The following is a 15,946-nucleotide window of genomic DNA, read 5'->3' as shown; positions in this document are numbered from 1 at the left end:
AATGATCATTTCAGAGATTTAATTGCTGTCAAGTGTGGTCCCACTTATTGGACCTTTTCACCAAACACTAAATCAGGCTCTTGTGGCGCAGTGGTAGTGAGCCTACTTCTGAACCAGGAGATCTGGTTTCAAGTCCCACCTGCTCCCGACATGTGTCATAAAATTTCTGAACAGATTAAATAGAAACATACCAAATACATAATTGGTGAGGTGACAAGAAGGCAGGATGGGGTTCTGTCAGTATCATTTCAAGGACAACTTGTTCCATTCCCCTACTGACCACCTTGCGGAACGGGTCAAATCACTCCCTGAGCAAAACTTAAATCAATAAGGAGAAATAAAGCAGGAGGGTCAGTAACCAGAGGACACAGCTTTAAGGTAATTGGCAAAGGAATCAGAAGGGAGGTGAAGAGGATTTGAGTTCAGATGTTTGGAATGAACTATCTGAAAGGATGTTGGAAGTAGTTTCAATAGAATCTGTCACAAGGAAGAACAAGAGTGTGGGACTAACTGGAAGCTCTTTCAAAGATCTGGCAGATATAGTATGGGTCAAATGGCCTCCTCCTCTGCTATTGATTCTACAGTCGTACCACACTGTAGTGTTGTGACCGTGCTTGCTTTACAATATTCTTCAACAGTTTTTCCAAGTTCAGTTATACTTGTAAAGCTCTGTTGTATTGCTGCAAGTGATTAACTATTTAATGCTACAAGGAAAAGTTATTTGTCAGTTTGATAAGATTAATAAACACAGGAGCCATTCTCTCCTGCTCTGAAAGAATTAGTTCATGCTGGGATAAGATTCCAAGGACGCCAGATCACCTGTGACATCCATGGCATGCTACACCTGGCCCTTTGCTTCTATTCACTGCACTACTTACTAAATAAGGTGGCATTTAATCAATAAAAGCTGAACTCTTTCTTTATGAAATGCTATAAGAATCAAAAATACAATTAGACATTTATAGGCATAAATTCCAAGACTTCAGCAACATTTTATTGCTTTAATTTACATTCACTGTTTCTTCAAAAAGTTTCATTGCCATCCAAATTTGTAGCAACTGGCACTTACATCAAATCTGTGTTTAGATTATTTCCAGATTAAACCTGATTGCTTACTGCTATCAGTTCATAAAGTACAGGTTTAGTCATTCCTCCTACAACTTTGACATTCAAACGTGCTTGCCATATACAGTAGAACTTATGATTGGAATAACATTGTTTTAGTTGGAAGATTGTTGGTTATTTATTAACTGAAGTTAGCTTTAGTCTCTAATTTAGCCTAAGCAACCCTTGAGCCAAAGCCTTTAGTTTCAAAGTCACACACATTATTGTTTCGTCTCAGCTGAAGGCACAGCAAAGATTGCAACACTCACCCTGTACTTGTTCTCCCCAATCTGTTCCACCTGAAACCGCTTTGCACATTTACATTTTGCTACTTGCCGTGTCACCTAAAATAAAGCGCAAATGAGACAGTTATAATAAAGTGAGATTGAAAGCATTTGATCACTTGAATAATCACTGGCAGTAAAATCAGATCTCTTATCATAAATTAAAACAAATATTATCTGATGGGTTCCTTTAAAAATTAGAAGTTGATTGACTGTCAGAAATTCCTACATCCCAGAATACGAAACATTTGGATTCTCTGCACAACGGTAGTTTACCTCATCCTCAATTTTGTCTGCATCAGTAAGAGGTTTGTAAGCATCTTTGTTTGGATGAAGAGCGGCCACAAACTCGTAATAATCAATGTAGCCATCACCATCTCGATCAAATATGTCTGCCACTGCACTCATCTCCAGACGGCTGGTAGGAAACTCTGCAGAATACAATAAATACAGTCCTTTTAGTTGAATATTATCACAGTGTTCCTCTCCTCAGTTCAACCTGTGAACATAACTAAATTACAATGCGTCAGCACAATAGATACTTTTCCATTAATTATTAACCTACTACCACTCCAAGACGAGTAAAACTCCGGAATCCCAATGGTTCAGCACATGATACTGCACAGAGCTCAGTGGAGCAAGAAGATTATTAAGTTCAATTCACGGGCTGTGGTGAGCGCTCAAATCTCCCTCAAAGTGGCAGAGGCAGATTAACAATACATCAGTATCTCTGGGCAAGATAAACACAAATGTACATTGGCACACTCACTTCAACGTGTATCAGATAGCTGTTTCTAGATATTAAATACAATCATTTGTGTGTTTGTGGAGGTGAGCTGTATATGTGACTGTGTCGAGTGAAAGGAAATCAGGTTGGTAGTTAAATTTACCTCTCCGGAGAACAGCAACAAGTAGATTAGAAGATCAAATATAGATTAGAGAAAGCAAAACAAAATTTCACCAGGTTTTACTGTTTAAACACTGAGGTAACGATAAACTAGAATGCACCACAACAGAGAAGGGATTGACATAAACATTCAAGGTGATGACACAAGAAGTGAATATGTTGGAAACATGCAGCTGGTCAGTTAGTATGAATGGAGTGAAAGGACAAAACTACATTTCAACTATATATCCTTCATTAGAAATTTTTTTTTGCCATTTTGTTATAGATTTTCAGCAGGTTATAGGAGTTACACTGCTGTCTCACAGCTTCAGGGACCTGGGTTTAATTCCACCTTTGGGTGACTGTCTGCATGGGTTTTCTCCAGGTGCTCAAGTTGCCTCCCACTGTCCAAAGACATGAAAGTGGATTGGCTATGCAAAAAATTGCCCTGTAGTGTCAAGAGATGTGCAGGATAGGTGGGTTAGCATGGTAAAAACCTAACGTGCGGCTAGCGGGTGGGGGGTCTTGGTGGGATGCTCTTCAGAGGGCTGGTGCAGACTCAATGGGCAAAATGGCCTCTTTCTACATTGTAGAGATTCTATTTAGAGCTGTTTTGTTGATACATTCAGCATTTTGGGGGTGTGGATAAGGTAAGCAAGAAAAAATCTACTTCCATTGAATGATGAGGTCATTAGCTAATAGCCACAGAGATAGGATCAGCAGTGCAGTTTGTTCTCTTTAGGCAAATGATTGCCAGGATTTGGAATATATTACCAGAGGTTGAAGAAAAATGGTATGGAAAAGAACCAGAAAATAGAGATTGTTCTTTCAGAGAGTTGGCTGAAATTCTGTAGGCCTCTTTCTTCTGCTGCATAGGATACTTGAAAAGCGCTGTAATTACACTACAGAAATACGTTTGTAATTGAATAGGAATATGATTCTCAGTTCTTCGGGAAATATATATCTTTCCAGAGACACTGCAATGGATTCAATAACACTCACTTGAAGAGAGAATTCCATCAATAAACTCTTGTCTTGTTATCTTCCCATCCTGATCTTTGTCAATGCGTCTGAAGAAATCCATGACTCTGGACTTCTTGTGGTTCATCCATCGCATATATCTCTTTCGCCAAACATCAAAATCAAAGTTGGCAAACTCTCTCAGCTGTAAGGGAAGCATATCTTAAGCAAATTTTATCCTTGAAATAAAATCTTGGTTGAGATCATTTTGGCCAAGTTTCATGGAAATTCCACAAATTAGCACCTTTCCCTTCTTTCTCAAGATTAAAAATAAAATTCCATCAGCACAAATACCCTAGAAAGGCTTGAACAGGGAATAACTGGTTTTGATACTATCAAAAACACAAACAAATTCTAGATGGAGCAGGTTAATAGATCATTTAAAAAATTCCGCAAATATTTAAGACACAGAAGTATCTGAATTTATAATTTCACAATGAAGGAAACAGCTGGATTGCCAAATAAAGTAAGCAAGCTCAATAAAACATTTTAATTGCTCCCTTACATAAACATTAAAATGCTCCAGTTGCACATTTAGTTATTTTCTATGAATAATTAAATCCAATTTTTTTTATTCACTTGTGGAATGTGGGCGTTGCTGGCTGGCCAGCATTTATTGCCTATCCCTAGCTGTTCTGGTGGTGAACTGCCTTCTTGAACCGCTGCAGTCCATATCCTGCAGGTTGACCCACAATTCCCATAGGGAAGGAATTCCAAGATTTTGACCCAGTGACAATAAAGGGACTGTGATATATTTTACAAATCAGGATGGTGAATGGCTTGCAGGGGAACTTGTGGGTGGTGGTGTTCCTATATATCTGCCGCCCTTGCCTTTCTCGATGGAAGTGTTCGTGAATTTGGAAGGTGCTATCTAATGAACTTTGGTGAATTTCTGCAGTACTTCTTATAGATAGTACACATTGCTGTCTGAACATTGGTGCTGGAGGGAGAGGACGCTTGTGGATGCAGTGTCAAGAAAGCGTGCTGCATTGTCTTGGATGGTGTCAAGGTTCTTGAGCATTGTTGAAGCTGCATCCAACTGGGCAAGTGGGGAGTATTCCATCACACTCCTGACTGGTGCCTTGTAGATGGCAGTCAGGCTTTGGGGAGTCAGGGAGTGAGTTACTCATTGCAGTATTCCAGCCTCTGACCTGCCCTTGAAGCCACAGTGTTTTTGTGGAGAGTCCAGTTGAGTTTCTATTCAGTGGTAACCCCCAAGATGTTGATAGTCATTCAGTGATGGTAACATCATTGAATGTCAAAGAGAGGTGATCAGATTGTCTCTTACAGGAGGCAGTCATTAACTGGCATTTGAGGTACAATGTTTCGTGCTAGTTCTGAGCCCCAGCCTGGATATTGTCTAGATTTTGCTGCATTTGAAAATGGACTACTTCAGTATCTGAGGAATTGAGAATGGTGCTGAGTATTGGCAAACATGCCGACTTCTGACCTTATGATGGTGAGGTTATTGATAAAGCAGCTAAAGATGACTGGGCCGAGGACACTACCCTGAAGACCTCCTGTAGATATGTGCTAGAGATGAAATGACTGACATCCAACAACCAAAAATAGAAACACAGAAGATAGAAGCAGGAGGAGGCCATTCAGCCCTTCAAGCCTGCTCCACCATTCAACACTTCTTGGCTGACTGTCCAATGCAATAGCCTAATCCTACTTTCACCCCATAACCTTTGATCTCATTTGCCCCAACTGCCATATCTAGCCACCTCTTGAATACATTCAATGTTTTGAAATCAACTACTTCCTGTCGTAATTCCAAGGGCTCATCATTCTTCGGGTGAAGAAATGTCTCCTCATCTCCATTCTAAATGGCCTATTCCAAATCCTCAGACTGTGACCCCTGGTTCTGGACACACCCATCATCAGGAACATCTTCCCTATATCTACGCTGTGCAGTCTTGTTAGAATTTTATAATTTTCTATGAGATTCTGTCTCATTCGGCTGAATTCCAGCAAAAACAATTCCAACCTAGTCAATCTCTCTTCATATGTCGGTGCTGCCAATCCCAGAATCAGCCTGGTAAACCTTCACTGAACTCCCTCCAAAGCAAGAGCATCCACCCTCAGAAAAGGAGACCAAAATTGCACAATATTCCAGGTGTGATCTCACCAAGGTCCTGTACAACTGCAACAACACATCCCTGCTCTTGTACTCAAAATCTCTCGCAATGAAGGCCATTGGCCATTTGCCTTCTTTACCGCCTGCTGCACCTGCATGCTTACCTTCAGCGACTGCTGCACAAGGACACCCAGGTCCCACTGCACACTCCCCTCTCCCAATTTACAGCCATTCAAGTAGTAATCTGCCTTATTGTTTTTGCTTCCAAGGTGAACAACCTCACATGTATCCAAATTATACTGCATCTGCCATTGATATGCCCATTCACCCAACCTGTTCAGATCATGCTGGAAGATCTCTGTATCCTTGTCATAATTCATCCTCCCAACCAACATGGTATCAACTGCAAATTTTGAGGTGTTACATTTTGTTCCCTCATCCAAATCATTAATATATATTATGAATAGCTGGAGTACCAGAACTGATCCCTGTGGCACCTTACTAGGTACCGCCTGCCAATTTGAAAAGGATCCATTAACTCCTACTCTGTTTCCTCTCTGCCAACCAGTTTTCTATCCATTTCAATATACTCCTCCAATCCCATGCATTTTAATCTTGAACAATAATCTCCTATGCAGGACTTTGTCAAACGCTTTCTGAAAGTCCAAATGTACCACATCTACTGGTTCACCCTTGTCAACTCAACTAGTTACATCTTCATAGAGTTTCAACAGATTTGTCAAGCATAATTTCTCCTTCATAAATCCATTCTGACTCTGTTTGATCCTACCACTACTTTCTAGATGCTCAGCCATGAAGTCTTTGATAATGGATTTGAGAATTTACCCCAGTAGCGATATTAGGTCTAGTGGACTATAAATCCCTGTTTTCTCTCTGTCGCCCCTTTTTGAATATTGGAGTGACATTATCCACCCTCCAATCTGCAGGGACCGTTCCAAAGTCTGCAGAATCCTAGAAGATGACCACCAATGCATCCATTATTTCTACAGCCACTTCCTTAAGTACTCTGGGATGTGGATTATCAGGCCCTGGGGATTCATCCGCCTTCAATCCCATCAATTTTCCCAGCACCATTTCTCTACTCATATTGATCTCCCTCAATTCTTCCCTCTCATTAAACCTTGCATTCTCCAACATTACTGGTATCTGATTTGTGTCCTCTTTTGGGAAGACAGAACCAAAGTATGTATTCAGTTGCTCAGCCATTTCTTTGTCACCTATCATACATTACCTGTTTCTGTCTGTTGGAGGCCTACATTTATCTTCACCAATCTCCTTCTTTTTATGTACCTACAGAAACTCTTAGTGCCAGTCTTTTTGTGCCCCGCAAGCTTACTTTCGTACTGTATTTTCCCCTTCTTAATCAATCCCTTGGTCCTTCTTTGCAGAATTCTAAACTGCTCCCAGTCATCAGACATATTATTTTTCTTGGCCAGTCCGTATGCTTCTTCCTTGGATTGGATACTATCTCTAATTTCCTTTAAATGCCATGGCCCTCCTACCCTTCATGGGGTACCCATCTTCCTATATTGCTGACTGACCCTGGCAGAACTCAAGCTGGGTGTCACTGAGCAGGTGCTGCTTGGTAGCACTAGTGATGACACCTTCCATCACTTTATTGATGATCGGGCAATATTTGACTGGGTTGGATTTGGCCTGCTTTTATATCCAGATCATGCTAAAGGATCTCTACATCCTCGTCACAGTTCACCCTCCCACCCAATGTGGTATCATCTGCAAACTTTGAGGTGTTACATTTTGTTCCCTCATCCGAATCATAAATATATATTGTGAATAGCTGCGGTCCCTGTGTGGCACCCCACTAGACATTGCCTGCCAATTTGAAAAGGACCCATTAATTCCTACTCTTTGTTTCCTGTCTGCCAACCAGTTTCCTATCCATCTCAATACACTTGCCCCAATCCCATGCACTTTAATCGTGCACAATAATCTTTTATGTGGGCAATTTTCTACGTTGTCAGGTAGATGCCGGAGTTTAACGGTTTAACTCTTGCAAGAGATCTGTACTTATAAATTAGAAGAATAATGTCATCCATTGGGAAGTTAATTTAGATATAAATAATGTTAATGTACTTTGTACACGTAACAAAAACAAAGTTGCTGGAAAAGCTCAGCAGGTCTGGCAGCATTTGTGGAGGAGAAAACAGAGTTAATGTTTTGGGTCCGGTGATCCATCCTCAGAACTCATGGTGGCTGGGAAAACATCAGTTTATATGCAGAGAATAGGGAGAGTTGAGGCCCTAAAATTATTGAACTCAATACTGAGTCCGGAGGGCTGTAGGGTCCCCAAGTGGAAAATGAGGTGTTGTTCCTCCAACTTGTGCTGGGCTTCACTGGAACACTGCTGCAAGCTGGAGACAGAGATATTGGCCAGAGAGCCAGGGTGGTGCATTGAAGTGGCAGGCAACACTTGTTCTGCGAAGCGGTCGCCAACGGTACACTTCGTTTCCCCAATGTAGAGGAGACCACATTGTGAACAGCGAATGAAGTAGACCAGATTCTTGGAAGCGCAGGTGAAGTGTTGCTTCACCTGGTAGGTATGTTTCGGCCCTTGGATTCTGGGGAGGGAGAAGGTAAATGGGCAGGTGTTGCACCTTTGCCAGTTACAGGGGAAGGTGCTGTAGGGCTGTGAGGAGGTGTTGGGGGTGAAGGAAGTGTGGACCAGGGTGTCCTGGAGGGAGCGGTCCCTGCGGAAGGCGGACAAGGGAGGGGAGGGCAATATGTGTCTGGCTGTGGCATCTTGCTGGAGGTGGCGGAAATGGCGTGATGATCTTCTGGATGCGGAAGCTTGTGGGATGGTAGGTGAGGATGAGGGGAGCCCTATCGCAGTTGTGGGAGGGAAGAGAAGGGGTGACGGCGGAAGTGCAGGAGATGGGTTGGACCCGATTGAGGGCCCTGTCGAGAACGGATCTGGAGAATCCTCGGTTGAGGAAGAATGTGGACATTTCAGAGGCTCCCTTGTCGAAGTTGGTCTCATCTGAACATATGCAATGGAGATGGAGGAACTGAGAAAATGGGACGTAGTCTTTACAGAAAGTGGAGTGTGAGGATGTACAGTCCAGGTAGCTGTGGGAGTCGGTGGGTTTGTAATGGATATTAGTGGCCAGTCTATTCCCAGAAATGGAAACAGAAATGTCGAGGAAGGGAAGGGAGGAGTCAGAGATAGACCAGGTGAAAGTGGGGGCAGGGTGGAAATTGGAGGCCAAATTGATGAAGTTTTCCATTCTAGATGAGAGAGGGAAGCAGCATTGATGATATCATCGATGTATCGGAGAAAGTGTTGTGGGTGGGGGCCAGAATAGGACTGGAACAAGGCATGTTTTACGTACCCCATAAAGAGACAGGCATAACTAGGGCCCGTGTGGGTAATGTACACACAATGTTAGTTGAAAAATATTACATATAATCCCGAAAAGCAATCTACATTTGGGATTTCTACAAGTATCTTTAAAAAATGATAAAGTGGCTCAGGAAGAAATGCTTATTTGGTAACTCCTACAAGTTTACTATGTGGTTTGTTTGATGAAATTCTGAAAGGCCATCCAAAAAGGTCACCTAATGGCGCACTGGACAAAATCTACTGCTATTTCAACATGTAATAAGTTATTGAAGCAGCATATTGTTTTTTTTAAAATCACCAGCTGAGAAATGAAGCCACATGAAAAAAACAAGAACAGAAGTTGCTGAAAAAGCTCAGCAGCTTTGGCAGCATCTGTGGAGGGAAATCAGATTACCGTTTCTAATCTGGTCACTCTCAGAACTGACTGTAGCTAGGAAAATGTTGCTTTACATGCAGAAGATAGGGTGGGGGAGGAGGTAAGGAATAAATGAGAGGTGGGGATAGAACCCAAGGAGAGAGAAGAACAGTTGGACAGACAAAGAAGTGGATAATGATCTGGCCAGGAGGGTGAACAGCTGTTAATGAAGACTGTTAGTGGCCAACAAAAGATAGTCTGTAATGGCTGACTATGTAATAATAAGGCCTGGTATGTGGGCTTGGGGGCTAGGACATGGGAGAGCTCAGGCCCTAAAATTATTGAACCCTATATCGAGTCTGGAGGGCTGCAGAGTCCCCATGTGGAAAATAAGGTGTTGTTCTTCCGGCTTGCACTGAGCTTCGCTGAAACACTGCAACAAGCCAGAGACAGGGATGTTGGCCAGGGAACAGGGTGGTGTGTTAAAGTGGCAGGCGACTGGAAGCTCAAGGTCTTTTTTTTTAACCAGAACATAGGTGTTCTGTGAAGCAATTCCTCAGCTTACACTTCATTTCCCCAATGTACAGGAGGGAACATTGTGAGCAATGAATGCAGTAGACTACATTGTATGAAGTGCAGGTAAAGTGCTGCTTCACCTGGAAGGTACGTTTGGGCCCTTGGATACTGAGGAGGGAGGAGGTAAATGGGCAGCTGTTACACCTTTAGCGTTTTGGGCAGGGGCAGGTAAGGAGGGGAGAGGTCACTGGGAGTGAAGGAAGAGTGGATCAGGGTGTTCCGGAGGGAATGGTCCCTGCGGAAGGTGGACAAGGGAGGGGACGGGAATGTGTGTCTGGTGGTGGCATCTCACTGGAAGTGGCAGAAATGGCAGCTGATGATCTTCTGGATGTGGATGCTGGTGGGATGGTAGGGACCCTGCAGCCCTCTGGACTCAATATCAAGTTCAATAGTTTTCGGGCCTTTACTCTCCCATTGCTTAGCCCCCAATTTAGCTATCACATAGCCAATGCACACAACCCACTGTTAGTCACTAACAGTCTCCATTAACAGCTATTCACCCTCATAGCCAGATCCTCATCTACTCCTTTGCCTGTTCAGCTTTTCTTCTCTCTCTTTGGGCCCTATCCTATCTATCATTTCCACCTTATATCCTCCCTCTCACCCTGTCTTATGCATATAAACCCAACATTTTCCAGCTACCATCAGTTCCAAGGAAGGGACCTGAAACATTAACTTGATTTCTCTTCACAGATGCTGCCAGACGTGCTGAGCTTTTCCAGCAACTTCTGTTTTCTTTCTGATTTACAGCATCTGCAGTTCTTTCAAGTTTCTACATGAACAAAACTTTTTTTACATGATGACTGGCTAAGATTTGAAATGTACTGCCTGATCGGATCGTGGATGTAGGTTCAGTAGTAGTCTTCAAAAGTGTATTGGATAAATTTGAAGGAAAAACATTGCAGGTATATGGGAAAAGGAATCAAGGGCTACGGGGAGAGTGCAGGGAAGTGGAGTTGAAATGCCCATCAGCCATGATTTAAATGGCGGAGTGGACCTGATGGGCCGAATGGCCTTACTTCCACTCCTATGTTTTATGGTCTTATGGTCTAAAAGAGCAGGGATTAAGACGATAAAATGTGAGGCTGGATGAACACAGCAGGCCAAGCAGCATCTCAGGAGCACAAAAGCTGACGTTTCGGGCCTAGACCCTTCATCAGAGAGGGGGATGGGGAGAGGGAACTGGAATAAATAGGGAGAGAGGGGGAGGCGGACCGAAGATGGAGAGTAAAGAAGATAGGTGGAGAGAGTGTAGGTGGGGAGGTAGGGAGGGGATAGGTCAGTCCAGGGAAGACGGACAGGTCAAGGAGGTGGGATGAGGTTAGTAGGTAGCTGGGGGTGCGGCTTGGGGTGGGAGGAAGGGATGGGTGAGAGGAAAAACCGGTTAGGGAGGCAGAGACAGGTTGGACTGGTTTTGGGATGCAGTGGGTGGGGGGGGGAAGAGCTGGGCTGGTTGTGTGGTGCAGTGGGGGGAGGGGACGAACTGGGCTGGTTTAGGGATGCAGTAGGGGAAGGGGAGATTTTGAAACTGGTGAAGTCCACATTGATACCATATGGCTGCAGGGTTCCCAGGCGGAATATGAGTTGCTGTTCCTGCAACCTTCGGGTGGCATCATTGTGGCAGTGCAGGAGGCCCATGATGGACATGTCATCTAGAGAATGGGAGGGGGAGTGGAAATGGTTTGCGACTGGGAAGTGCAGTTGTTTGTTGCGAACTGAGCGGAGGTGTTCTGCAAAGCGGTCCCCAAGCCTCTGCTTGGTTTCCCCAATGTAGAGGAAGCCGCACCGGGTACAGTGGATGCAGTATACCACATTGGCAGATGTGCAGGTGAACCTCTGCTTAATGTGGAATGTCACCTTGGGGCCTGGGATGGGGGTGAGGGAGGAGGTGTGGGGACAAGTGTAGCATTTCCTGCGGTTGCAGGGGAAGGTGCCGGGTGTGGTGGGGTTGGAGGGCGGTGTGGAGCGAACAAGGGAGTCACGGAGAGAGTGGTCTCTCCGGAAAGCTGACAGGGGAGGGGATGGAAAAATGTCTTGGGTGGTGGGGTCGGATTGTGAATGGCGGAAGTGTCGGAGGATAATGCGTTGTATCCGGAGGTTGGTAGGGTGGTGTGTGAGAACGAGGGGGATCCTCTTGGGGCGGTTGTGGCGGGGGCGGGGTGTGAGGGATGTGTTGCGGGAAATATGGGAGACGCGGTCAAGGGCGTTCTCGATCACTGTGGGGGGAAAGTTGCGGTCCTTAAAGAACTTGGACATCTGGGATGTGCGGGAGTGAAATGTCTTATCGTGGGAGCAGATGCGGCGGAGGCGGAGGAATTGGGAATAGGGGATGGAATTTTTGCAGGAGGGTGGGTGGGACGAGGTGTATTCTAGGTAGCTGTGGGAGTCGGTGGGCTTGAAATGGACATCAGTTACAAGCTGGTTGCCTGAGATGGAGACTGAGAGGTCCAGGAAGGTGAGGGATGTGCTGGAGATGGCCCAGGTGAACTGAAGGTTGGGGTGGAAGGTGTTGGTGAAGTGGATGAACTGTTCGAGCTACTCTGGGGAGCAAGAGGCGGCGCCGATACAGTCATCAATGTACCGGAGGAAGAGGTGGGGTTTGGGGCCTGTGTAGGTGCGGAAGAGGGACTGTTCCACGTAACCTACAAAGAGGCAGGCATAGCTGGGGCCCATGCGGGTGCCCATGGCCACCCCCTTAGTCTGTAGGAAGTGGGAGGAGTCAAAAGAGAAGTTGTTGAGTGTGAGGGCGAGTTCAGCTAGGCGGATGAGAGTGTCGGTGGAGGGGGACTGGTCGGGCCTGCGGGACAGGAAGAAGTGGAGGGCCTTGAGGCCATCTCCATGCGGAATGCAGGTGTACAGGGACTGGACGTCCATGGTGAATATGAGGTGTTGGGGGCCAGGGAATTGGAAGTCCTGGAGGAGGTGGAGGGCGTGGGTGGTGTCACGGACGTAGGTGGGGAGTTCCTGGACCAAAGGGGAGAGAATAGAGTCCAGATAGGTGGAGATGAGTTCGGTGGGGCAGGTGCAGGCTGAAACGATGGGTTGACCAGGGCAGGCAGGTTTGTGGATTTTGGGAAGGAGATAGAAACGGGCCGTGCGGGGTTGGGGAACAATGAGGTTGGAGGCTGTGGGTGGGAGGTCCCCTGAGGTGATGAGGTCGTGAATGGTGTTGGAGATGATGGTTTGGTGCTCGGGTGTGGGGTCATGATCGAGGAGGCGGTAGGAGGTGGTGTCGGAGAGTTGGCGTCTGGCCTCGGCGATGTAGAGGTCAGTGCGCCATACTACCACTGCGCCACCCTTGTCTGCGGGTTTGATGGTGAGGTTGGGGTTGGAGCGGAGGGAGCGGAGGGCTGCCCGTTCTGCGGGGGAGAGGTTGGAGTGGGTGAGAGGTTGAGGTGGTTAATGTCTCGACGGCAGTTGGAGATGAAGAGGTCGAGGGAGGGTAGGAGGCCTGGGGGTGGTGTCCAGGAGGAGGACTTGTGTTGGAAGCGGGTGAAGGGGTCAGTGGAAGGAGGGTTAGGTTCCCGGTTGAAGTAGTAGGCATGGAGGCGAAGACGGCGGAAAAACTGCTCTACGTCCAACCGTGACTGGTATTCGTTGATGTGTGGTTGTCAGGGGACAAAGGTGAGCCCCTTGCTAAGGACTGACCGTTCGTCCTCAGTCAGTGGGAGGTCTGGGGGGATGGTGAAGATGCGGCAGGGCTCAGTGTGGCTGTCTCCTCTGGGGTTGCTGGCTGTGGAGGTTGTGGACCTGTCTCTGCCTCCCTAACCGGTTCTTCCTCTCACCCATCCCTTCCTCCCACCCCAAGCCGCACCCCCAGCTACCTACTAACCTCATCCCACCTCCTTGACCTGTCCGTCTTCCCTGGACTGACCTATCCCCTCCCTACCTCCCCACCTACACTCTCTCCACCTATCTTCTTTACTCTCCATCTTCGGTCCGCCTCCCCCTCTCTCCCTATTTATTCCAGTTCCCTCTCCCCATCCCCCTCTCTGATGAAGGGTCTAGGCCCGAAACGTCAGCTTTTGTGCTCCTGAGATGCTGCTTGGCCTGCTGTGTTCATCCAGCCTCACATTTTATTATCTTGGAATTCTCCAGCATCTGCAGTTCCCATTATTCCCGGGATTAAGACGAACTGGAATGCTCTTCAAAACAGCCAGTGTAGTCTTAATGGGGTGAATGGCTTTCTTCTACGCTGTTGTTATAATTTAATGATGCCTCTTTTGTCTTAAAAAGCCTGAATTTCATTTAAGTAGTTATCAGCAACTGTATTCCTTTGTCAAAGTAAAATCTTCAGTCATTTTATTCCATTTGAGAGAAAGCAGGCTGAAGAGGAATTTACTGACTGCCATTTCATTCAATTCTTCAAACTGCAGATTTTAAAATATTTACCTCTTCCAGCCTATCGAGTGCATCATTGAGTTTCCGTCGTCTGTCTAGAGCCAACAACCAGACTTGCTGCCACTTACTGACAAGGAGGTTAGCACGTGGATTTTTAGTCTCAATGGTTTGTGTTGCAGGTGAATACAGAGCCCGTGCTGGGAGTCTTTTTCCTACAAGAGAAATCACACCAAAAACTTCTCATATAGTTGAATGGAAGGGCAATTTCAATTTGGATCTGGCTTGCTACATAAATGTACAAACTTACTTCAGTTCTCCACTGTAATTACAGGCTCCCATCTCAGTAGATATTGAGCTTGTTATACAGGAGTCACACAAAATTAAACATCAGAAGAATACAGCAGTACCAAAACAATTTCAACAACCCTACCAAACCATATATGGCCAAATTGTAAGTTTCCTTTACAAAGTGCTCATTTTAAAATAAAAACTTGAGAACTAAATCTACACATGATAAAAATTATTTCCTGTTGAAGTTCCAAAAGAGGATGAAACAAATCAATATTGAACTGTATACACTTTTGTCGCGAGCTTTTGATATTTAACAAAATGACTCTATCTAAAATAAACAACACAGCTTATATTGGACTCAAAACATTAGCTCTAATCTTTTCTCCAGAAGCTATCAGATTGGCTGAGTTTTTCCTATCTCTGTTTTTATGCCAGGTCTCTAGGATTTACAGTATTTTGCTATTGTACACAGTTCATTTGTGCACGTCATATAATTCAGGCGGCACAGTGGCTCAGTAGTTAGCTCTGCAGCCTCACAGCGCCAGGGACCCGGGTTCGATTCCAGCCTCGGGCGACTGTCTGTGTGGAGTTTGCACATTTTCCCCTTGTTTGCGTGGGTTTTCTCTGGGTGCTCTGGTTTCCTCCCACAGTTCAAAGATGTGCAGGCTAGGTGGATCGGCCATGCTAAATTGCCCATAGTGTTCGGGGTGTGTGGGTTATAGGGGGATACTTCAAGGGGCAGTGTGGACTTGTTGGGCCGAAGGGCCTGTTTCCACACTGTAGGGAATCTAATCTAATCTAACCTAATTCCGAAAACCATCAGGAATGCATAATTCAATTAAAAATAAAGGCTTTATCAATACAGGGTTTCATCTATGCAACATCCAGTGCAAGATGGCAGTGGAGTTACAGGGCTGCGGCCAGACTCTTGCCCTGAGCAAATCCATTCCTACCTGCTTTCCTTCTTTGTTTTACTTCTGCTTCTGCTCTTTTCTGTCACCTTATTTTCCTTTTGGTATTCTTTTTCTTCTTTTCTCTGGGAGGTTGGTTGGTAGGTAGCACTGGCACATCAGCGAGAGCGGCTGCATGCCAGGTGGCAGATGTGGCTTCACCGGCAGCAGGAGGTGGTGGCAGTGAGGATGTTCTCCCACCACTCAGGGCTAGTAGCAGCAAAGCTCCTCCAGTGATCCGGATGCAGCACTGATGGCCTCTTAAAGACGGCGGCACAGCAAGGTGACATCTACAGCTGCAACGGGACTCTCGGCCCAGCAGTGGCTGGGCCTGGCAGCAGAGCCAAGACCTTTTGGTTCTGGGGCGTCAGCAGAGTGGACTCAGCGGCAAAGGGACAGTGCCTAAAGTGGGAAGACTCCAAAACTGATGGCCCCAGTGTGTGTGATGGTGAGGTGATGGAGGTGTCTCTGAGGCTAGGTGTAGCACGGACAGGGGCGGAAAGTCTGATATTCTGGATATTTCACTTCTTTATTTTTCTAATTTCTTCCTAACACCTCTCATGTTGAACTATTTATTTCTTTATTTTTCAAATGTTTTTGTTTCCAAAGAATTTGATCGTAGGTATCTATACCTAGGTACCTTTGTACCTAAGATTACGCTGCAATGCAGCAACTGT

The 15,946-nt window shown here is 45.6% G+C and overlaps 1 protein-coding gene across 2 annotated transcripts in view; it reads right to left on the bottom strand.

Annotated features, from left to right (window-relative positions):
- Positions 1 to 15,946, bottom strand: part of dst (dystonin) — a 528,150-nt gene that overhangs the window by 24,313 nt on the left and 487,891 nt on the right. For both annotated transcript variants that reach the window (XM_048530258.2, XM_048530256.2), the window contains 4 exons: positions 14,080 to 14,240; positions 3,277 to 3,439; positions 1,665 to 1,819; positions 1,374 to 1,448 (listed from right to left, as the gene is read on the bottom strand). In XM_048530258.2, the coding sequence (XP_048386215.2) occupies positions 1,374 to 1,448; positions 1,665 to 1,819; positions 3,277 to 3,439; positions 14,080 to 14,240 (554 nt within the window). The remainder of the gene's footprint in view (positions 1 to 1,373; positions 1,449 to 1,664; positions 1,820 to 3,276; positions 3,440 to 14,079; positions 14,241 to 15,946) is intronic.

The sequence above is a fragment of the Stegostoma tigrinum genome, chromosome 4 (assembly GCF_030684315.1).
Source record: "Stegostoma tigrinum isolate sSteTig4 chromosome 4, sSteTig4.hap1, whole genome shotgun sequence".
NCBI lineage: Eukaryota > Metazoa > Chordata > Chondrichthyes > Orectolobiformes > Stegostomatidae > Stegostoma > Stegostoma tigrinum.
The sequence above is the reverse complement of the archived record's forward strand: the minus strand, read 5'-3'. Positions and strand labels throughout refer to the sequence as shown.